Source organism: Trachypithecus francoisi, unplaced genomic scaffold, assembly GCF_009764315.1.
Source record: "Trachypithecus francoisi isolate TF-2019V2 unplaced genomic scaffold, Tfra_2.0 Lachesis_group8, whole genome shotgun sequence".
In the NCBI taxonomy this organism is placed as follows: Eukaryota; Metazoa; Chordata; class Mammalia; order Primates; family Cercopithecidae; genus Trachypithecus; species Trachypithecus francoisi.
Window position 1 is genome coordinate 9,367,655 of NW_022681473.1, and position 23,263 is coordinate 9,390,917.

The following is a 23,263-nucleotide window of genomic DNA, read 5'->3' on the forward strand; positions in this document are numbered from 1 at the left end:
CCTGGCTCCCCATGCCAGCCTGGGTGATTCAGGCAACACGCCCAGACTCTGTTTCCCCAAACATTTCTCAGCCCATGGGCCCTGCATAGCTACAGGGCGGGCTTCTGGGGAGATCACATGGGAGGCAGGGCGAGTCTGAGACCAGCCTTGGGTAACATAGAGACCCTAGCTCTAAAAAAAATTAAAAATTAACCAGGCATGGTGGTGCAGGCCTGCAGTCCCAGCCACTTGGGGAGGCTGAGGTGGGAGGGTCACTTGAGCCCAGTATGTTGAGGCTGCAGTGAGCTGAGATTGCACCACTGCACTCCAGCCTGGGTGACAGAGCAAGACCCTGTCTCAAAAGAAGGCTAGGCATGGTGGCTCATGCCTGGAATCCCAGCACTTTGGGAGGCCGAAGTGGGCGGATCCCCTGAGGTCAGACCAGTTCGGCCAACATGGCAACATAGTGCAATGCTGTCTCTTTAAAATAAATAAATAAATAATCACATGAGAGATCCTTTGTGGGGAAAAACACCCTGTTTGCTACAAACATTCATGGAACACCTCCTCCCTCAACCTGATCCTGCCCCCATCTCAGCGAGGTCTCAGTACAACAGGGGAGGCAAACCCCTAAACAGGTCTTTTAATGAAATAACGCATTGGCTAGTGACTCGAGCCTGTAATCCCAACGCTTTGGGAGGCTGAGGCAGGCGGATCGCTTGAGTCCAGGAATTCAAGACCAGCCTGGTCAACATGGCAAAACTCCATCTCTACTAAAAATACAAAAATTAGCTGGGTGTGGTGGCACATGCCTATAATCCCAGCTATTTGGGAGGCTGAGGCAGGACACTTGCTTGAACCTGGGAGGCGGATGTTGCAGTGAGCTGAGATCATGCCACTGCACTCTGGCCTGGGTGACAGAGTGAGACTCCATCTCAAAAAAGAAAACATTAGCCTGGCCTGGTGGTGTAAGCCTATAGTCTCAGCTACTCGGATGCTGAGGTGGGAGGATCACTTGAACCCAGCAGGTTGAAGCTGTGGTGAGCTGCGACTGCACCACTGCACTCCAGCCTAGGGGACAGAGTAAGACCCTGTCTCAAAAAAGAGAAAGAAAGACAGAAAGTGTTGTCTAGGCTGGTGTAGTTGCCCATGTCTGTAATCCCAGAACTCTGGGAGGCCAATATGGGAGGATTGCTTGAGCCCAAGAGTTCGAGACCAGCCTGGTCAACATAACAATAACCCGTGTCTCCAAAAAGTAAAATAAAAAATTAGCTGGGTGTGGCGGCATATGCCTGTAATCCCAGTTACTCAGGAGGCTGAGGCAGGAGCCTAAGAGGTCAAGGCTGCAGTGAGTTATGATTGCGCCACTGCACTCCAGCCTGGTAACAGACACTGTCTCAAAAAAAAAAAAAAAAAAAAAGAAAGTGTTGTCTGAAGCCACTGATATGTCCTACCTTTGATCTCTCCTCATGGCGCCTGGTCCATCCCAGCTGGACACAGCTGGACAGAAATAAGAAATACCACTGGACAGAGCCAGCCCCTCCCCTCCCCAACTTCCTCCAGCCCATCTCAGACCTCTCCTTGCCCTTCACGTTCCAGGTCGGACCTCAGGCTCTGCTCCAACTGAAGCGTAAAACGCTTGTGGTATTGGTACCAGCCCAGCTGCACCTCCACCCCAGGGTTTAACTTGGGAGCCACCTTGTCCTCAGTCCCTCAATTCCTCTTCCTACTTCCCAAGCCTCAGTGTGTCCATCTGCCAAATGGGCGTGCCCATCCCTACCCCACCTTCCTGTCTCCCACGTCAACTCTAATGATACAATCAAAGTAAAACTCAGAAATTTTTTTGGGGGGGGGAGTGGGCGATGGGTGCCAAGCGCGGGCAAACCCTGGAGAGCGCGAACTACAATTCCCATCCGGCTCCGGGGCCGCGGGCGTCCCTAGACCCTCTCCCTCAGCCAAGGGCAAGGCGGCTGCGGCCCAGGGGGCGAGAGAAGTTGCAGTGCTCCGCGCCTCCTGGGTCAGGGCCCAGCGAGGGCCCAGGTAGGGCTGGGTTTGGGGCCGCGCGGGTACCTGGGAGGTCTTTCCGACCCCGCGGAACTCCAACCGCGCCCCTCGCAGAAGTCAGTTGCCCTCCGCGGCCCGCCCCCGCACTTCCTGGCCGGGAGTTGGGCCAGCCCCAGCGCGCCTCCGCCCCTACCTTCACCTCCAGCCGCGGCTCCCATTGGCCGGCGCGCACCTGCCAGTCCGTCCGGGGGCGGGGCGCGGCGCCCAGGTGAGGGCGCGCTGGCGGCGGCGGAGGAAGGTGACAGCGGGGAGGGCGGGAGAGTCGGGGAGAGGACGCGCGGACAGAGCCTCAGACGGTTGGCGGACGGACGGCCCGACGGGTGGGCATGCGGGCGGCCCGACTCTAGCCGAGGAGCGAGGCTCCGGCCGCAGCCATGGAGGCGCGGCTGCGCGCGCTGGAGCGGCTGGCGCGCGGCGAGGCCGGCGGCGGCCCGGGGCTCGACGGCCTTCTAGATCTGCTGCTGGCGCTGCACCACGAGCTCAGCAGCGGCCCCCTACGGCGGGAGCGCAGCGTGGCTCAGTTCCTAAGCTGGGGTGAGTGGCGGGGCGGCACGCAGCGGGGGCGGGCCTAGGGATATCGCGCCGAGACCCCCGCACCCGCAGACTCTCCCGCAGGGACACGCACCCCCACGGGCTTCCCTCGCAGACTCCCTGCAGTGGCCCTGACGCGTACCACCGGACCCCCGCGGCCCGCACACTCGCCTGTACGCCTCACCGTCACTCCAGTTCTCACACACGCTCCTTCCCTCTCAGAGACCCCGACACATGCACGCACACACGAACTTGTGCCCAGGTGTTGACCGCAGACGCATGTACCCAGTACACCGCCTAGAGTCTCGTACAGAATTCCTTGCTCACAGGCCACACCTGACGCAGGACACATACAGACCCTCATGCATGTCACCCACTGACACACTAGCTGTCTGTTTCTCATTCCTCTCGGATGCATTGAGACACACAGCTCACGGAGAGACCCAGAGAGCGCTGCAGACCACCCCGACCGCACTGGCACTGCAGAACACACAGATCTGTATGTAGGTATCGCACACTTGCAGACCTTCCCCCCAACCAACACACACACCCCCAGCTCCCTGCGTACAAGACCACTGCAGCCTGGACTCAGGCTGCTGGCCAAGCTCCCTGGGGGCTGTGGCCCCAGGGCCCGGGAGGGGGGCCTGGCTGGAGATGGGTCTGTACCTTTCCTGGTACACTCATCTGAGTCATTGGGAGTGGCTGGCCCGGGGTGACCCTGAACCCACTGTGGGCACTGGCGCCAGCTGGAGGGTTCGCTGGTCACACCCTGCCGGGCCATGGGGAAAAGGCATGGGGCCTGGCCAGGGCGGGGTGAGGCAGGTGTTTGCCCAGTGGGCAACTAGCGTTCCTGGCGCTCCTGAGCTCTGGGCAGGCACAAGGCCTGGGGAAAAGGGGATGCTGCCACCCAGATGTGCCAGGGAGTTGTCCCCTAGCCCCATCCAGAGCAAGGCAGTCAGAAGGCCCCTGCCTCTGTGCCTGTCTCCCTGGGATGCCTTCATGCCATGAGTGTCTGCCTGTGTTGTTGTCACCCCCCATGACACCCACACACGTGTGTGTGTTTGCACACACATGTGTGCTGCTCCCTGACTGCCTCCAGCACCTCTGCCTGGGACCCCGGCATGGGGGCCGTCTGTTGACAATCTCCCGAGGTAACTCAAAGGGCCGTGACTCATTCCTCTCCTGCTTGTCTCTACTTGTCCCTGCTCCTGCCCAGAGCCCCCTTGCCCTGTGGGAGGCCAGAGGATTAGGCGGCCTGTCCAGGGGCCTGGATCCTCCTGCCTGTGGGCCTGGGCTTTGGCCCTTGTCTGGCGGGTGGGTCCCTATGGTGCTGGCTTCAACTCCCACAGGGAGGCCCGGGGCTGCTCCTCCCCAGCTCCACACACAGACCTGGGAAAGAGACAATGCATTTCTGTAATGAGGTTTCCACCCCGCCCCCGCTGCGGGCTTCTGCCTGATAAACCTGTGGAGCAGCTCTCTGTCCCACCCACAGACCCGCCCAGCTGGCAGGGAGTTTACCTCCTGGCAGGGGGAAACTGAGGCAGGGCGCCAGACTACAGCTGCCCTCCATCCTGACTGATCACTCCTGCCTCCCTAAGACCCAATTCCTTCCCAAAACCTGTGGCTCATCCGAGTCTGGAAAGGGTCTGAGAGTGACTGGAGTTGCCCCTCCTGGAGGTATCTGGGATGTGAGGAAAGAGAACGTTCTTGACCAGACAAAAGCCTCGTCCAGACAGGGAGGCAGGACTTGGAGTGAGAATGCCAATCAGGCCTGGAGGCATCCTGAGCACTCACGCCTTCAGGGGCTAGTGCTGGCACCAGGGAAGGGCATCTTGGTCCTATTTGTGAATCTCGTGGGCACCTTGGCAGACTGGCATCCATGCCTCCAGACTGAGGGGCCCCATGTGGGAAGCATAGAGCCTGTCCTCCCTGCCCTAGGGGCTGCAGGCCTCACCCCCAGCCAGGTACCTCTGTGCCTACAGGGTCCCCGGACCCAGGCCCACAGCTCCTGAATGGGAGAGAAGCCTCTCTCGGGATGAGGAATGTCACCCGTCCAGTTTCCCAAGACAGGCCCTGGCCTGAATCTGTGAGGGGGCCAAGAACTGCGAGCCGGGGTAGGAATGGTGTCCCCATGGTCCCCAAGGTGACCTGGCCAAGCAGAGTCAGACCGCAGACTGGACAGGACTACAAGTCCCATCAGCCCCTGGGATGGAGTCTGCCTAGAGTCTGGGGCCAGGGGTCCAGGGAGGTCCAGGAACCAGGCAGTCAGCTGAGCCCGGCCTCTGACCTTCCGCACTTCCTGATCGTGGCCAAAGGAGCACCATCTCCTGCCAACCTCTTGGCCTGAGGCTGTCCCTGGGGAGGTCATCCCTGCCTGGGCTCACAGGAGTGGCAGCTCCTGGCTTGCCCAAGGTGAGATGGGGAATGGAGCCCTCCCTGCATGCACTCTGAATCCTGCCCTATGTCCCCTTAGCCAGCCCCTTCGTATCAAAGGTGAAAGAACTGCGTCTGCAGAGAGATGACTTTGAGATCTTGAAGGTGATCGGCCGAGGAGCCTTTGGGGAGGTGAGCAAAGGCCTCGGGGTAGGTGGGGAGGAGGTGTTCACACCGGGCTGGGCTCACCCCGGTCCTCCCTGTGGCCTAGGTCGCCGTGGTGAGGCAGAGGGACACTGGGCAGATTTTTGCCATGAAAATGCTGCACAAGTGGGAGATGCTGAAGAGGGCTGAGGTCAGTGTGGAGTCTGGGGGGCCCTTGGGCACCCTACAAATGGGTGTGGGAGAGGCATATGCTGCCAGGGCCTGTGGGGCATGGCGGGGGGCGGGCAAGGCTGCAGACTGGGCAAAGGGTGCTACCCTCAGCAGCCACTGATTTGTTATCTTTCTCACAATAAATCCTTTATTTAATTTTTAATTTTTTTTTTTCTTGAGACGGAGTCTCGCTGTGTCCACTAGTCTGGAGTGCGGTGGCTCACTGCAACCTCAGCCTCCCATTTAAAGGAATTCTCCTGCCTCAGCCTCCCGAGTAGCTGGGACTACAGGCACCTGCCACCACACCTGGCTAATTTTTGTATTTTTAGTAGAGATGAGGTTTTGCTATGTTGGACAGGCTGGTCTCGAACTGCTGACCTCAGGTGATCCTTCTGCCTTGGCCTTCCAAAGTGTTGGGATTACAGGCATGAACCACCATGCCCAGCCTACAATAAACTTTTTTTTAAGACAGAGTCTCACTCTGTCACCCAGGCTAGAATGCAGTGGCGTGATCTCGGCTCACTGCAACCTCCACCTACTGGGTTCAAGGGATTCTCATGTCTCAGCCTCCCAAGTAGCAGGGATTACAGACGTGTGCCACGACACCCAGCTAAGTTTTTTGTATTTTTAGTAGAGATGGTTTTTCACCATGTTGGCCAGGCTGGTCTCCAACTCTTGATCTCAAGTGATCTGCCTGCCTTGGCCTCCCAAAGTGCTAGGATTACAGGCCTAATAAACCCTTTTGAAAGCAACCAGAGTCATTCTCATTTTCCATATGGTCATGCTGAGGCCCAGAGCCATAGAGCGTGGGCTTGGGCTCAGTCGCAGCCAGACAGGGGACAGTAGAGCTATGACCTCCATCCAAGCTCCCAGACTCACAGAGTCTTTCTCCATCCCCTGAGCTGGGAAGGGGGGCATCCTGGGTTCTGATCCCACCCCACCCCTTACTTCCCCAAACCTGCTGCAGACAGCATGTTTCCGGGAGGAGCGGGATGTGCTCGTGAAAGGGGACAGCCGTTGGGTGACCACTCTGCACTATGCCTTCCAAGACGAGGAGTACCTGGTGAGGATACTTGGCAGGGCTAGAGGGGAGCATCCTAGGGACACAGGAGAGGGCCCTTGGGGCCAGGGGCACTGGGCCCAAAGACCCCTCTTGGGACCAAGAGACTCCCACTTCCCACCATCTCCTGTGCTTGGTGCCTCCTGCCTGAGCCCTGGCTGGGAACTGGCCAGCCCAGAGCTGCTGGGAGATGCAGCCCTGCCTTCCCAGAGCCCTGTGGGACAGCAGTGAAGTGGCTGGGTACACCCTTCCCCCAGGTTTGATTCTTTTCCCCCACCTCCAGTACCTTGTGATGGACTACTATGCCGGCGGGGACCTCCTGACGCTGCTGAGCCGGTTTGAGGACCGTCTCCCGCCTGAGCTGGCCCAGTTCTACCTGGCTGAGATGGTGCTGGCCATCCACTCACTGCATCAGCTGGGTTATATCCACAGGTGGGGCCCCAACCCCACTGCCCTGCCCAACCCCTGCCAGCTGTGCTGGGGACAGCTGATGTTGGCTGAGCACTCACCACGTGCCAGGCGCTTTGCTCTGTGCCTCATCCGAGTGCTTCCTTGGAATCAAAGAGCCCTCTGTGGCAGGGGCTGCTACTGTCCCCGGCCTACAGTTGAGGGGGTCAGAGCTTAGCACAGGGAAACACCCGTCTCAAGGTGACTCGGCTCATGGGCGGCCAAGCTGTGGTCTGCACTGGGGAAGTCTGACTCCTGCATCCCCCACAGCACACTCTGCCACCTCCAAGGGTTGTCCCCACACAGCCTTTCTACAGTCTAGCCGTCTTCCTCCTCCTGGCCTGTGGGATCATCTACACACACACACGTTGCTCATCACATGAGCACCTACACACAGGAATGTGTGTGAGCTGGTGCTGGCACACACTGTGCGTGTGCACCTGGGCATGTACCTAAATGGCCACTTACACACAGGTCAAGCCCTTCACTCTCCCTGCCTGCCATCCCCCAGGGACGTCAAGCCAGACAATGTCCTGCTGGATGTGAACGGGCACATTCGCCTGGCTGACTTCGGCTCCTGCCTGCGTCTCAACACCAATGGCATGGTAAGGACCCTGCTCCAGAATGGGAGCAGGGGATACCAGGCAGGCCAAGCTCTCAGGAAAATGGGAGGCCCCAGGCCTAGTGCAGAGGCATCAGGCTCCCCAGGGAAGGTGGGTGAGGCCCAGGCCCCAGGTGGGCAGCAGTTCAGCCTGGCAGCCTAGGGGTGACAGGGCCATCGCAAGGGGCTAGCAGCTCCAGCCCCCCAGCCAAGCCCGAAGCTGTCCTCGTGGCTTCACCACCACCACCACCCACAGGTGGATTCATCAGTGGCAGTAGGGACGCCGGACTATATCTCTCCTGAGATCCTGCAGGCCATGGAGGAGGGCAAGGGCCACTATGGCCCACAGTGTGACTGGTGGTCACTTGGAGTCTGCGCCTATGAACTGCTCTTTGGGGAGACGCCCTTCTATGCTGAGTCCTTGGTGGAAACCTACGGCAAGATCATGAACCATGAGGTCTGGACACCAGGCTCTGGGCTTCCAGAGGGGGCAGTGGGACCCCCGAGTCTGTGTGGTTGGAAATGCCTGCAGGTGAGGCTGGGTTCCTGGACACTTGACCCAGCCTGCCCCCTCCCCTGACCCACAGGACCACCTGCAGTTCCCCCCGGACATGCCTGACGTGCCAGTCAGCGCCCGAGACCTGATCCGCCAGTTGCTGTGTCACCAGGAAGAGCGGCTGGGCCGTGGTGGGCTGGACGACTTCCGGAACCATCCTTTCTTCGAAGGCGTGGACTGGGAGCGGCTGGCGAGCAGCATGGCCCCCTATATTCCTGAGCTGCGGGGGCCCATGGACACCTCCAACTTTGACGTGGATGACGACACCCTCAACCATCCAGTGAGTGGCAAAGGCTACTGCAGGAGGGGAGCTGCCCTAGCCTCTTGCTTACTGGGGGAACCCTCCCTCTGAAGTCCCCTGGGGTGAGCTGGGGATGAGGCTTTCAGACACCAGGGCTTATGATTTATGGACTCCCAGACTGACCCATTCCAGCCGCCGTCCCCTGGCCCAGCCTTTTCCAGCCAAACTGGGGTGGGGCAGCATCTCCCACAGGATCCCCATGCTCGCCTGCACTGAGGTGGGCTGTGTCAAGGGAAGGCCGTCTGACCACAGGCATCATCCTATTAATTAGAATCCATATAAGGAAGAAAACTCCCAGCAGCTCCTAGGAGACTTACGGGAGCTGGGGGTCTGTTTGGGTTGGGCCGTGTTATCCCACCGAGTTCCCACCTGAGCAGGAGGAGGTTGCACCTGGTCCTAGGGGGCTCCTGGGGCCTTGGGCCTCGGCCTGTGGACTCTGACTCTCCTTCCCTCTCTCTCTGCAGGGGACCCTGCCACCGCCCTCCCACGGGGCCTTCTCCGGCCACCACTTGCCATTTGTGGGCTTCACCTACACCTCGGGCAGGTGAGGCTAGTCCTCACACACCTGGTGGGAGGCTCAGGGTTGCCTGACCTAGCACACTGGGCACGTAGCCCACTGGGGCCCTGGGAAGGAGGGCAGAAGGGCTCCCCAGTGCCTGCACATGGCAGGTGCTCTAGCCCTCATCCTCAGGGTCCTGGTGAAGCCACACACAGGTCCCGCTGGGCCCCGTGACTGCACATGGCTCTTATGGTGCCTTCCACGAAGGGCGAGGGTACGCTGCACCTAGAGCCAGAGGTGTAGGGTTCAAAGGCCACTACTGCTCCCAGGCCTCATTTGTGGCTCTGTAAAATGGGTGGGAGGGACCAGGCACGGTGGCTGTAATCTCAGCACTTGGGGAGGCCGAGGCAGGTGGATCATCTGAGGTCAGGAGTTTGAGACCAGACTGGCCAACATAGTGAAACCCCGTCTCTACTAAAAATACAAAAATTAGCTGGGTGTGACGGCAGGCGCCTGTAATCCCAGTTACTTAGGAGACTGAAGCAGGGAGAATCACTTGAACCTGGGAGGCGGAGGTTGCAGTGAGCTGAGATCGCGCCATTGCACTCCAGCCTGGGTGACAGAGCGACGCTGTCCCAAAAAAAAAAAAAAAGAAAAAATGGATGGGATGATCTCCACCTACGCCCATTCGAGGGGCTGGCCTGAGACCTCAGTGAGGTCTTGGTGCAGTGTGCTCTGAGGTGGAAGGAAATGGGTCCAACCCCCACTCCTCAGGGCCAGCCGGGCCACCGTCACCACATCCTATCCTCGACAGCCCTTGGGAGAGGCCTTGTCACCACCATCTTCCCCTGGGGAAACTGAGGCTAAAATACATTGGGTTCGAAGTGACACAGCTTGTAAGGGCCAGGACAAGGGCTTAAACCTGGGCCTGGGGACTAGGAGCCTATGCCCTGAAGCCGCCGCCCTGGGCTGCCACCCATGGAACCAGCCTGGGGTCTCCCGAGGGCAGGGTCTATTCTGGCTGTTTGACAATGAATGAGTGATTCGATCCGGGAGGATGAAGGAGACTTTGTGGGGTGAGGTTTCTACCGACATGCACGGCCCCTGTCCCCCCCAGTCACAGTCCTGAGAGCAGCTCTGAGGCCCGGGCTGCTCTGGAGCGGAAGCTGCGGTGTCTGGAGCAGGAGAAGGTGGAGCTGAGCAGGAAGCACCAAGGTACAGGGAGCGGCTGGGCTGGGCCTGGGTGTGCTGGCCCTAGGGGCTGCTACTGCGCGAGTGGACTCACCTGTGGGTACCACGTCCCCTCCAGAGGCCCTGCATGCCCCCACTGACCATCGGGAGCTGGAGCAGCTACGGAAGGAAGTGCAGACTCTACAGGAGAGGCTGTCAGGTATCCCTTCCACCCACCCCGACTAGGGCTGAGTCCCACCTGGGCTCAGATCCTGCCCCTGCCCCTGCCCTGGACACGTTGTATGATCCTGGGGGAGCATTTTGTACTCTCTGAGCCTGTGTATGGAAAACAAGCCAAGGAGACTTGCTCCCGGGCTGAGAGGCCAGGGCCGTCAGCACTTGAGGTCTCAGTGACTCTTCCCGGCAGAGATGCTGAGGGACAAGGCCTCCTTGTCCCAGCTGGATGGGCCCACACCTGGTAGCCCAGGTCAGGACAGTGACCTGCGGCAGGAGCTTGACCGGCTTCACCAGGTGAGGGTTGGGTGAGGTGGGTGAGTGGCCCTGGGCTCCGTGGATGGTTCATGCCTGACTCTGGACCTTGTCCTTCCCCGCTCCCTCCCCTGTCTCCTCAGGAGCTGGTCGAGGGTCGGGCAGGGCTGCAGGCTCAGGAGCAGGAGCTCTGCAGGGCCCATGGGCAGCAGGAGGAGCTGCTTCAGAGGCTGCAGGAGGCCCAGGAGAGAGAGGCGGCCACAGCTATCCAGACCCAGGCCCTGAGCTCCCAGCTGGAGGAAGCCCGGGCTGCCCAGAGGGAGGTGGGTGACCAGGGTGGGAAGGGACAGCATCTGGGCCCTGCCCCCAGTGTGGCTGGAGGGAGCATGGGGAGTTTGGTGGGAGATGCTGCCCCCCAGTTGTAGCTGGCAGAGGCTGGACCCAGGGGACAGTGGCTGGGATGGGGCAATCTAGGAGTCCATGCCTCCTCACGTCCACTGTGGCTGGCAGAGTCTGGAGTTCGTGGCAAGGTGGGCAGAGGGCCTGCCAAGGGCAGAGTTGGCACTGGCCTGCCTCTGCACCCCTCACAGCTGGAGGCCCAGGTGTCCTCCCTGAGCCGGCAGGTGATGCAGCTGCAGGGACAGTGGGAGCAACGCCTTGAGGAGTCTTCCCGGGCCAAGGTAGTCAAGTCCTCTCCCTTGGCAAGAGGCGCTTCCCCACCAGCCTGACCCCACTCAGAGCCTCAGGGCCAGGCCTGTGTCCTGGGCGGGTGGGCCATGGCATCTTGGGTCTCTGCCCTGACCCCCTCCATGTCCCCAAGACCATCCACACAGCCTCTGAGACCAACGGGATGGGACCCCCCGAGGGTGGGCCTCAGGAGGCCCAACTGAGGAAGGAGGTGGCCGCCCTGCGAGAGCAGCTGGAGCAGGCCCACAGCCACAGGTGAGCCAGGCAGCTGAGGGCAGGGAAGGGCCGGACCCGGCCTGGGCAGGGAGTCATGGCCTTGGCCTTCTCCTCCCCAGGCCGAGTGGTAAGGAGGAGGCTCTGTGCCAGCTGCAGGAGGAAAACCGGAGGCTGAGCCGGGAGCAGGAGCGGGTGAGCAGGGGGACGGACGGAGGGCACGACAGATGGACAAGGCAATGGGGAGCCAGTGGGCAGGTGGGCAAGCTGTAGCCAGTGAGCAGGGTGGACATGGATGGGGCTTGGGGTGCTCCGGTACCGATAGGGAGACAGCATTCTCAGGACTGCTGGGGCCTGGGGCTGACCTTTCCTCTGGCCGGCCCCAGCTGGAAGCAGAGCTGGCCCAGGAGCAGGAGAGCAAGCAGCGGCTGGAGGGTGAGCGACGGGAGACGGAGAGCAACTGGGAGGCCCAGCTCGCCGACATCCTCAGCTGGTGGGTGCCGGGGGTGGGTCGGGGTGGGGAACGCAGGCGAGACTGAGGGCCCAGCCCATGACCCTGAGCCCCTTCCCAATCAGGGTGAACGATGAGAAAGTCTCAAGAGGCTACCTGCAGGCCCTGGCCACCAAGATGGCAGAGGAGCTGGAGTCGTTGAGGAACGTGGGCACCCAGACGCTCCCTGCCCGGCCACTGGTGAGCCCCAGAGATGCCCTTGGGGGCTGGCTTGGGCAAGTCACTGACCTTCCGTGAGCCTCAGGATCCTTGCTACTAAGGGTCACTACTGGAGGTGGGGACACTGAGCTCACGAGAAATAGTGGCTTCCCTGACCTCACAGTGGGTCAGTGGCTGAACTGGAGCTTTGAGCCTGGCCAGGTGGCATGGGTAGCAGGATGCTCTGGTAGGAGGGGGTCCCTGAGGCAGCCAGGCCTAGAAACCATCTTATACGGGTGCTCCATGGCCACCAGGACCACCAGTGGAAGGCGCGGCGACTGCAGAAGATGGAGGCCTCGGCTAGGCTGGAGCTGCAGTCAGCGCTGGAGGCTGAGATCCGTGCCAAGCAGGGCCTGCAGGAGCGGCTGACGCAGGTGCAGGAGGCCCAGCTGCAGGCTGAGCGGTGAGGCTAGGGGCAGGCGCTGGGGGCCAGGGCCCGCGCAGAGGCTGGTGGCGAGCCCTTGCTGTTCTCCCCAGCCGTCTGCAGGAGGCCGAGAAGCAGAGCCAGGCCCTGCAGCAGGAGCTCGCCATGCTGCGGGAGGAGCTGCGGGCCCGAGGGCCAGGGGGTGAGTGGCTGCTGACTGCTTGCCCCGGAGCCAGGCTCCCCCATGGCCTCCCACTTGCCAAGGGGGCTCCACGATGGCCTGGCAGGGTGGTGGAGACAGGAGTCTGTTCCTGGACTCTGCCACTTACTCCATCATCTGTGACCAGCACTTCTTGAGTGCCTGCGCCAGCCCCGCCCCACGCCTGTGGTCATTTCCCATTTTACTGAGGTGGGAACTGAGGCCCCTCCTGGCCCTTAGTTCCTCAGGCCAGTGACCTACCCTCTCTTTGCAGACACCAAGCCCTCAAACTCCCTGATTCCCTTCCTGTCCTTCCGGAGCTCAGAGGTAAGGACCAGGCTGAGGGGCTTGTTGGGGAGGAGTCCTGGGAGAGGCACAGGGACCTTGACTTTGCTCCTCTCTCTCCCATCCCCAGAAGGATTCTGTCAAGGACCCTGGCATCTCAGGAGAGGCCACAAGGCATGGAGGGGAGCCAGAGCTGAGGCCAGAGGGCCGACGCAGCTTGCGCATGGGGGTGAGGACAGGTGGGTCCCTAGTAGGGGGGCTGGGCCTCGCCCCTGCCCATCTCACTTGCTCCCCCGCCCTCCTGCAGGCTGTGTTCCCCAGAGCGCCCGCTGCCAACACAGCCTCTACAGAAGGTCTTCCTGCTAAGGTCAGTGCCCAGAGGGGCAAGCGGAGTGGGGGCACCAAGCAGTTCTGCCAGGCTGAATGGGCCCTGAGGGGACACTCCATGTGCATTGTAGCCAGCAGGCACAATTGGGGTGGAGGTGGTAGCAATGAGCTTGCCTGCTGCCATAGATTGGCTGGAACTCGGAGGTCACTGCCACGTGGCTCAGCCCTTTGTCTCGCCTGACCCCTCAGGGATGGGGCATGGGGTCCTGGAAGGCCTTGGGTAATGGCTGTCCCCCTCCCCAGCCCGGCTCACACACACTGCGCCCCCGGAGCTTCCCATCCCCGACAAAGTGTCTCCGCTGTACCTCGCTGATGCTGGGCCTGGGCCGCCAGGGCCTGGGTTGTGATGGTGAGAGTCCCCACCCCACCGCACACCCACCCACTATGCTCCAGCCACGGTCCTAGGTGTGTGACCCTGGCACACCCAGGCTGTTTCTCCCATCCCAGGGTCACTGGCACCTGCTGGTCAAATTTTCTACTGCTTAGCTCTGTTCCTTTTCTCACTCGATGAGGAATTAGGGACAGTTCAGGTGCCACTGTGGCTTCAGGGAAGCTGGCTCTGGACATGCCCCCGTCCTGGTTTGGGGCTGTCCCCTCCCAGCCTCACCTCATCCACCTTCTCCACTTTCCCCACAGCCTGCGGCTACTTTTGTCACACAACCTGTGCCCCACAGGCCCCACCCTGCCCCGTGCCCCCTGACCTCCTCCGCACAGCCCTGGGAGTACACCCCGAAACGGGCACAGGCACTGCCTATGAGGGCTTCCTGTCGGTGAGTGGGGGCCGAGGGAGGGGAAGACGGGCATGGGGGGCTGAGGGAGGGAAGACGGGCATGGGGGGCTGAGGGAGGGGAAGACGGGCATGGGGGGCTGAGGGAGGGGAAGACGGGCATGGGGGGCTGAGGGAGGGGAAGACGGGCATGGGGGGCTGAGGGAGGGAAGACGGGCATGGGGGGCTGAGGGAGGGAAGACGGGCATGGGGGGCTGAGGGCCCTGCAGCCCTCCTATGCTTGCCTTTCCGCCAGGTGCCGCGGCCCTCAGGCGTCCGGCGGGGCTGGCAGCGGGTGTTTGCTGCCCTGAGTGACTCACGCCTGCTGCTGTTTGACGCCCCTGACCCGAGGCTCAGCCCGCCCAGTGGGGCCCTCCTGCAGGTCCTGGATCTGAGGTGGGTGCTAGGCAGTGGCATGGGGTAAGGGACTAGTGGTGAGGTGGGCAGTCAGGGACAGGGAGACCTCTGACCTGTTCTGTGAACCTCCCAGGGACCCCCAGTTCTCGGCTACTCCCGTTCTGGCCTCTGATGTCATCCATGCCCAATCCAGGGACTTGCCACGCATCTTTAGGGTGAGTGCCTGGGATGAGATGGAGCAGCCACCATCCACCTCCCCATGCTGTTCCCACTCTGGCCACTGTCCGCCCACTCCATACTGCCCTCTTGGGCCAGCCCACAACCACAACATGCTTTCCACGAGAGCACCTGGCCGGGTCTTACCTCATTTCGGATCCACTGTGGCTTCCCATCGTCTGCGGGGTGCTCCTGACCTAGCCCTTGAGGCCCCAAGGATCTGGCCCTGCAGGCCTCCCCAGCCCTCTCCCTGGCACCTCTCTCTGCTCTGGCCACACCTTGCTCTCTCCAGTTCTGAGGGTGCCCCGTGCCTGTGTGTACCACATTCTCGGTCCTTCACGTCTGTCTTTGCACGGAATTGCCGGCCCTGCACTGGCGCTCAGCTCCTAAACTTGACTACTGCTGGTTAGTTACTCGTCCCTCAGGCTCCAGCAGAAATGTCTGGTCCCCTGGGAAGTCATCCTTCACCTCCTGGCCCGAGTTTGGGGCCCTCCGTTCCCACTAGGCCTGTCCTTACCCCATTATGGCGCTGGTCGCAGGGCTCTGGAGTTGTCTGTATGCCTGTCCGGCCTACTCCCTGCTGCTGACAGTGCACGCTAGGCCCCCAGGGCACAGCGGCTGCTGGAGGTGGGAAGGGAGGGAGGACAGATGGCTCTGGCCCACAGCCCTTCAGCTTGGGTCCTTGCCCACAGGTGACAACCTCCCAGCTGGCAGTGCCGCCCACCACGTGCACTGTGCTGCTGCTGGCGGAGAGCGAGGGGGAGCGGGAGCGCTGGCTGCAGGTGCTGGGTGAGCTGCAGCGGCTGCTGCTGGACGCACGGCCAAGACCCCGGCCCGTGTACACACTCAAGGAGGCCTATGACAATGGGCTGCCGCTGCTGCCCCACACGCTCTGTGCTGCCATCCTCGGTGAGCTGGTGGAGGGGACTGGAGGGAGCAGTCCAGGCCTGCAGGAGTGCTGGTGTCTAGGAACAGTCCCAAGGGCCACCGCCACTGCCCATTCCCTGCAGCCACGAGACACAGACTGCCTTGCACTACCTATGTGCTCCAGCCTCCTGTGTGCATGGCTGGGCCCCCAGGTAGGGGGCCTGGCTTATCCCCACTCCATTTCGCTGTGCCTCAGTTTCTGCTTTTTCCAAAAGAATCTCAAGGGAGTGGAAGGAACAAAGGCTTTTTTTTTTTTTTTTTTTTTTGAGACAGTTTCACTCTGTTGCCCAGGCTGGAGTGCAGCAGTGCAATCTCAGCTCACTGCAACCTCCGCCTCCCATATTCAAGCGATTCTCCTGTCTCAGCCTCCAGAGTAACTGGGATTACAGGCATGTGACCCCTTGCCTGGCTACTTTTTGTATTTTTAGTAGAGACGGGGTTTCACAATGTTGGCCAGGCTGGTCTCGAACTCCTGACCTCAGGTGATCCACCTGCCTTGGCCTCCCAAGGTGTTGGGATTACAGGCATGGGCCACCATGCCCAGCTGGAACAAAGGCTTTAGAAAGAGAGAAATGAGGGTTCAGTCCTGGCTGTCTCACTACAAGCTAGGGCACTGGGGGACTGCTGTAGAACACCCAGAGCCTCATAACATCTCCTGGGTGGAGCTGCCAAGAGCTTCACTTGTGCTCAGCCTTGAACCTGGGGCTCAGCAGGGCTCTTCTGTAACTGAGGCTGGGAAAGAGGCATGAAACGGAGCTCCTCGGCGTCTCCCGGCAGCTGAGGCCCTGAGCCAGCACCCGCTCTCAGGGCGGGAGCCACAGGAGAGGTTGTGTGGGTCCCTGGAGCAGTCGGGAACCAGAGGGGAAGGGATTTTTTGAGCAAGGGGCTCTGCTGAACCCACCCCGCTTCCTCGCTTCCTCAGAGCCACTCTGAGAAAGTACCATCGTTGTCCCCAGTTTACATAAGAGGAAACCAAGGCTCTGAGAGGTGACATGACTTACCTGAAATCGCACAGCTCAAGATGATGGGCCTTACCCCAACCCCTCTGAAAGAGCCTGTCCAGACTGGGAGAGAAGGGTCAGTGAGGCAGGGATAGCAGGATTATTGCCACCCCCATTTCCTCAAGAGAAACAGGCACAGCAAGGCAGGTGGACTGCACACTCTCTGTGTCATTGAGTGTGCTTCTGACCTCTGACCCTCTCCCTCCCTCTACCAGACCAGGATCGACTTGCACTTGGCACCGAGGAGGGGCTCTTTGTCATCCATCTGCACAGCAACGGTACCCATCAAGGCTGGGCTAGGGTGGGCGTGGGCAGGGGCAGCCCCAGCAGGCCGAGGAGGATGGGGACGGGTCACTCTTCAACCACCTGCCAGTGACACTCTCCCCTCGCCAACCCTGCAGACATCTTCCAGGTGGGGGAGTGCCGGCGCGTGCAGCAGCTGGCCTTGAGCCCCAGCGCAGGCCTGCTGGTTGTGCTGTGTGGCCGCGGCCCCAGTGTGCGTCTCTTTGCCCTGGCGGAGCTGGAGAACATAGAGGTAGCAGGTGCCAAGATCCCCGAGTCTCGAGGCTGCCAGGCACTGGCAGCTGGAAGCATCCTGCAGGCCCGCACCCCGGTGCTCTGTGTAGCCGTCAAGCGCCAGGTGCTCTGCTACCAGCTGGGCCCGGGCCCTGGGCCCTGGCAGCGCCGTATCCGTGAGCTGCAGGCACCCGCCACTGTGCAGAGCCTGGAGCTGCTGGGCGACCGGCTATGTGTGGGCGCTGCCGGTGGCTTTGCCCTCTACCCGCTGCTCAATGAGGCTGCGCCATTGGCGCTGGGGGCCGGTTTGGTGCCTGAGGAGCTGCCACCATCCCGCGGGGGCCTGGGTGAGGCACTGGGTGCCGTGGAGCTTAGCCTCAGCGAGTTCCTGCTACTCTTCACCACTGCTGGCATCTACGTGGATGGCGCAGGCCGCAAGTCTCGTGGCCACGAGCTGTTGTGGCCAGCAGCGCCCATGGGCTGGGGTAAGGCACCTTCAGTGTGTGGGTGCAGACAAGGTCCCGCCTCAACTCATGAGCCTGGCATTGGAGGCCTTTCGTGCCAGTTTGCATCCTCCAGCCCAACAACACCCTGTCCTGGCCTCCGTGGCTTGCAGGGGACCTTCCTTTTCCATGCTGAGCTCATGGTCCTCTCCTGCCTGGGCCGCTCTCCTTTCGTTTGTATCCAGCAAACTTTTTTTTTTTTTCTTTTGAGAGAGGGTCTCCCTCTGTCACCAGGCTGGAGTACAGTGGCACAATCTCAACTCACTGCCTCCTCCACCTCCTGGGGTCAAGTGATCCTCCCACCTCAACCTCCCGAGTAACTGGGGGCACAGGTGTGTGCCACCACATCTGGCTAATTTTTGTTTTGTTTGAGACAGAGGAGTCTTACTCTGTCACCATGCTGGAGTGCAGTGGTGTGATCTTGGCTCATTGCAGTCTCCACTTCCCAGGTTCAGGCAATTCTCCTGCCTCAGCTTCCCTGGTAGCTGGGACTACAGGCACATGCCACCACACCCAGCTAATTTTTGTATTTTTAGTGGAGACAGGGTTTCACCATGTTGGCGAGGCTGGTCTCGAACTCCTGACCTCGTGATCCGCCTGCCTTGGCCTCCCAAAGTGCTGGGATTACAGGCGTGAGCCACTGCGCCCGGCCTAATTTTTGTATTTTTTCGTAGAGGCGGGGTTTCGCCATATTGCCCAGGCTGGGAGTCTCAAACTCCTGGACTCAAGCAGTCCTGCCCAGCCTCCCAAAGTGCTGGGATTACAGGTGTGAGCCACCAACCCTGGCCTGTACCTGGCAAACTCTTAACTAGGTCCAGCCTCAGTGTCAGCTCAGGGCCTGGAGCTGGTAGGCGCTCCAAAGATGGCCGCTGCGATTGCTGTGGTCACCATTGCCTTCATGCTCCCCGCCCTGCCTCCCCACCATTGGTCCTTTCCTTCTCTTTGCCCGACTGCCTCTCCATCCAGACCTGTGTCGTGGCTCTCGTCACCTCCACTTCATGACTGGCTTGGTGCACTGGGGTCCCACAGAATGGGCCGGGTCTGGTTTCCTCATCCACATCAAGCACCCAGCCCAGGCTGGCACACTCCAGGGGCGATGGGTTTGGAGGAATGGGTGGAATAGTGAGCGAATGAATGAATGAATGAGGCGGTGGGGCAGTCTGGTGCATGCACAAGTAACTAGCATGATGGGTAAGGGCGGGAAGAGAGGGGCAGAGTGTCCTTTGTGAGCAATGGCTCTTTGGGGTGGGGCCTGCGGGTTGGGTGCTGCATACCACCCAAGCTGCCCAGGGCCAAATCGCAGCTCTCAGGACCAGCTGGGTTACCTGACCTTGACCATCACATGACTCCAGGGGTTCCATTCCCTCCTCTGGAAATTGGGGGTTATAACAATAGTACCTGCTCGGAGTTGTTAGAAAATTAAGGGAGGAAAAGCATGTGGTGTTTAGAACTGAGCCAGGCATGTGGTGAGTGGTCCAGGGTTATCTCTGATTTGATGTGGAGGCTGGGCGGGGCGACAGGGAGTCTTCCGAGGAAGGACCTTAGCGTGGGGTGTGGTAGTTACTGTGCTGTGGCAGGGGACAAGGTGTTCCCTGTGAAACAGAGGGGGAAACAGCTCAGAGGTGCATGGCGTGCCCGCAGGGTACGCGGCCCCCTACCTGACAGTGTTCAGCGAGAACTCCATCGATGTGTTTGACGTGAGGAGGGCAGAATGGGTGCAGACCGTGCCGCTCAAGAAGGTGAGGGTCCGCCAGAGCCCTGGGGCAGCACCAGGGGTGGGGGCGTGGCCTGACTTCTGTGCCTGCTGCCTCAGGTGCGGCCCCTCAATCCAGAGGGTTCCCTGTTCCTCTATGGCACCGAGAAGGTCCGCCTGACCTACCTCAGGAACCAGCTGGCAGGTGAGGGAGTTCGCGTGTACGAGTGTGTGCGTTCACCAGTGCGCACGTGTGGCAGTGTGGCCCTGAACACCAGCTGACTGGGCCCCAGGAACGTGTGAGCACAGACCAGTTCTCCGCTTCTCCCACAGAGAAGGACGAGTTCGACATCCCGGACCTCACCGACAACAGCCGGCGCCAGCTGTTCCGCACCAAGAGCAAGCGCCGCTTCTTTTTCCGCGTGTCGGAGGAGCAGCAGAAGCAGCAGCGCAGGTGCGCGTGCACGACGCGGGGGTTGAGGCTGGGCGGGGCCTCCTCCACTTGTGGGCGGGGCGAAGGGAGGGTGGAGCTTCGCCACCAACTCCCTACGCCTTCTCCACCCGCAGGGAGATGCTGAAGGACCCCTTTGTGCGCTCCAAGCTCATCTCACCGCCTACCAACTTCAACCACCTGGTACACGTGGGCCCTGCCAACGGGCGGCCCGGCGCCAGGGACACGTCCCGGGTTAGTCCTCTGGAGCCAATCACAAGCTACTCTGGTGAGGCTGAGCCAATCACCGGCCTCTGGTGAGCTCTAGCCAATCACAGGCCTCTGTAATTACCTGGGCCCCTGAGGCCTGGGACCTACCCTTCTGCTACCTGGGACTTAAGTACATCCAGGCTGGGGGCCCGGTGGCGTTCATTTGTCCTGGTCTGTTGTGCTTTGGGCCTCTTGGCCTCTGTGTGCTTCCTGGTCCCAGCTCCTCCGCACTGTCAACCAACAGGCTCTGGAAGAGAAGGGCCGAGTTTCTCGCGGCTCCGGCCCACAGCGGCCCCACAGCTTCTCCGAGGCGTTGCGGCGCCCAGCCTCCATGGGCAGCGAAGGCCTCGGTGGAGACACAGACCCCAGTAAGGACAGCCCCTCAGCCTCCAGTGTGCTACCTCCCACCCCAAGTTTACACCCCCTTTGGATCCCTCAAATCTGATCTTGGTATTTTTGTCTCCTCATCTGCTGCTGGAGCAGTGAAGAAGAAACCTTGGACATCCCTGTCCAGCGAGTCTGTGTCCTGTCCCCAGGGATCGCTGAGCCCTGCAACCTCCCTAATGCAGGTGAGCGGGTCCGGGAGGCTTGTCCGTCCCCTATTCAAACGTCAGACATTTCTGTTTTGTGCTAGGCCTTGCTCAGGGACCTAGGCTAGAGAACAAGCTGAGCCCATCCCTGCCCTCGATTTTCTTACCTGTCTCACCCCACCAGTGGGCACCAGCAGGATCCTGGAGGCAGGCCAGCTTAGGTGGGAATCTTGGCTCTGACTGTTCCAGCTGTGTTGCTCTGGGCAAAGTGCCCAACCTCCCTAATCTTACCTCACCTGTAAAATGACGTGGTTCCTGGGAGGCCTGGATGAGCTGATAATACCTGCGAAGGGCTGAGCATAGCACCTGGCATGGGGAAGGTGCCACAGAAAGGGAGCTCTTGGGATTCTTTTTTTTTTTTTTCAGACGGACTCTCACTCTTTCACCCAGGCTAGAGTGCAGTGGCACAGTCTTGGTCACTGCAACCCCCACCTCCCAGGTTCGAGCAATTCTCCTACCTCAGCCTCCCAAGTAGCTGGTATTACAGGCATGCATCACCATGTCCAGCTAATTCTTGTATTTGAAGTAGAGATGGAGTTTCACCATGTTGGCCAGACTCCTGACCTCAAGTGATCCACCTGCCTTGGCCTCCCAAAGTGTTGGGATTAGTGGCGTGAGCCACTGCGCCCGGCCACTCTTAGGATTCTTAACAGAGGCCCAGTCCACAGCAGGGAGTTGGGGGGTCAGAGGAGGGAGCAATCCGTTCTGAATGAGGACAGGGGAAAACCTAAGAGAAGCTGGGGAGGTTCCCATTCCCCCTGCAGCCACACATCCAGCATACACATTTACCGACTGTCTCTAGCACACACGTCCACCCACTCCTGTCACACCAGGCCACGCGGAGCCCTGGGACTTGCCGTGTTCTTCCATGCCTGCAGGCTCTCGCCCCTGCAGTCCCCTCTGTTTTGAATGCCTTGCACCTATCTTCACCTTCACCAACACCAGACTGCCCTCCAGGTGACCCACCAGGACCATCTTCAAAGGAGCCTTCCTGGCCGCTTGGTCAGGTAGTCATTGCCTCCCTGTGGCTGGTGCCACCTTTGCCACCCCGCTCCCTCCACACCATCCTTGCAGCTCCTGCTGTGCCGTGGGTTTCTTCTGGGGCCTGTTCTCCTCCCTTGACTGTGGGCTCCTTGGTGGTGGGGGTCAGGCTTCATTCTTCTGCCCAGAGTAAAGCATGTGTATCGACTAAAGGAAGAATGGAGTGAATGAACAACGGGACATTGAGGCTGGGCACAGTGGCTCACCACTGTAATCACAACACTTTGGGAGGCCAAGGCGGGCGGATCACTTGAGGTCAAGAGTTCGAGACCAGCATGGCCAACATGGTGAAACCCTGTCTCTACTAAAAATACAGAAATTAGCTGGGCCTGGTGGCGCATGCCTGTAATCCCAGCTACTTGGGGGGCTGAGGCAGGAGAATTGCTTGAACCTGGGAGGCGGAGGTTGCAGTGAGCCGAGATCATGCCACTGCACTCCATCCTGGGTGACAGAGTGAGACTCCATCTCAAAAACAAAAAAAAAGCAAACAAAAGAAAAATTAGCCAGGCATGGTGGTGCATACCTGCATGCCTGTCATCCCAGCTACTTGGGAGGCAGAGGCAGGAGAATCACTTGAACCTGGGAGGGAGAGGTTGCAGTGAGCCAAGATCATGCCACTACTGCACTCCAGCCTAGGCGACAGAGCACAACTCTGTCTCAGAAAAAAAAAAAAATGGACTTTGAGTCCATTCAAGGTTAAGTAGGAGTTCTCCAGGTTCTTCCAGTGACCCTTTTACCACCTCCACTCCCCACCTCACATCTGGCTTCCTCCAGGGGCCCTGATACAGTGGGTGATGGGTCCTAAGGGCGCCTCCAGGAGCCACTGGCCCTGTGAGGAAAGAGTCCTCCCTGATCCTACCCCCCGACTTCCTTTTCTTTCTCCTGCAGGTTTCAGAACGGCCCCGAAGCCTCCCCCTATCCCCTGAATTGGAGAGCTCTCCTTGATGCCCTCTGTTAGGGCCCACCCCAATCCCAGGGCAGAAAGACATGAGGGAGCGAAGAACCTGAGGAATGCCATACTCCGGCTGGTCCGGGACATGGAAATTCGGACTCAGGGAGGGCCCGGGCTGGGCAATGACTGGAAGGCTTGCCTGGTTTCCCAGGACTTGGGGGTCCTGACTCCCAGTCCTGATTCCCTGCCTTACCTCTCTGTTCCCAGCCCCAGCCTTTCTAAGCCATTGGGAATAGAGTGGCTCCTTTTGTCCTGGTGTCCAGGGGTGATTGTGCCAAAGCTCTTGTGTCCAGTGCCAAGCCCCCAGAGGCTTGTAAGAGTTGGGATGAGGGACGGAGAGGGACTGGGTCTCTGGGAACAGGTTGGGGGTCTTATCTGTGGACTGTCTGACTCCCAGCTGAGGCCAAGATGGGGCATGTCCCGGTCTCTGCTCAGCATCTGGGTGAGAAAAACAGACTATGATCCAGAGGAAGGGAAGATAGAGAAGGAGAGAAAGGATGTAGGCAAAGGAGGTGAGAGACAGGATAGGAGGAAGGAAGTGGAGGAGGAGGTGATAGGAATTGGAAGGAGGTAGAAGCCGTGTAGAGGAAGAGGGGAGAGGGACGGAGGAGAAGCGATGAAGAGGAGGGAGACAAAAAGAGGGGTGGAAGAGAGAGGGAGTCTGGAGGACAAAGGGTCCTTTCTCTGGGGAGGGGTGCGGTGGGCGGGGCTG

At 60.2% G+C, this 23,263-nt stretch overlaps 1 protein-coding gene across 2 annotated transcripts; it reads left to right on the forward strand.

Moving 5' to 3' along the window:
* Nucleotides 1-1,914: 1,914 nt before the first annotated feature.
* Nucleotides 1,915-23,017, forward strand: CDC42BPG (CDC42 binding protein kinase gamma). Of its 2 annotated transcripts, XM_033203885.1 has the most exons (37): nt 1,915-2,577; nt 5,048-5,139; nt 5,219-5,302; nt 6,290-6,385; nt 6,666-6,814; nt 7,341-7,434; nt 7,687-7,887; nt 8,018-8,266; nt 8,752-8,831; nt 9,904-10,001; nt 10,096-10,176; nt 10,384-10,487; nt 10,589-10,768; nt 11,036-11,125; nt 11,266-11,387; nt 11,468-11,540; nt 11,732-11,838; nt 11,922-12,036; nt 12,309-12,457; nt 12,532-12,620; nt 12,892-12,944; nt 13,033-13,131; nt 13,210-13,269; nt 13,533-13,638; nt 13,926-14,059; nt 14,312-14,451; nt 14,546-14,627; nt 15,321-15,537; nt 16,772-16,834; nt 16,958-17,557; nt 19,217-19,314; nt 19,389-19,473; nt 19,602-19,722; nt 19,836-19,953; nt 20,213-20,336; nt 20,452-20,537; nt 22,488-23,017. In XM_033203885.1, exons 1-37 carry the CDS (start codon nt 2,418-2,420, stop codon nt 22,542-22,544), a joined length of 4,656 nt encoding a protein of 1,551 aa, XP_033059776.1. In that variant the 5' UTR covers nt 1,915-2,417; the 3' UTR covers nt 22,545-23,017. The 2 variants fall into 2 exon arrangements, with proteins under 2 accessions (XP_033059776.1, XP_033059777.1); XM_033203886.1 differs by lacking the exon at nt 16,958-17,557.
* The last annotated feature ends 246 nt before the right edge of the window (nt 23,018-23,263 follow it).

Excerpts from the sequence above, each read along its gene's own strand:
- CDC42BPG (XM_033203885.1), top strand. The coding sequence starts at position 2,418 with ATGGAGGCGCGGCTGCGCGCGCTGGAGCGGCTGGCGCGCGGCGAGGCC. Across the intron at positions 11,541-11,731 it reads TGAGCCGGGAGCAGGAGCGG|CTGGAAGCAGAGCTGGCCCA; the intron begins GTGAGCAGGGGG and ends GGCCGGCCCCAG. Across the intron at positions 12,037-12,308 it reads CGCTCCCTGCCCGGCCACTG|GACCACCAGTGGAAGGCGCG; the intron begins GTGAGCCCCAGA and ends CATGGCCACCAG.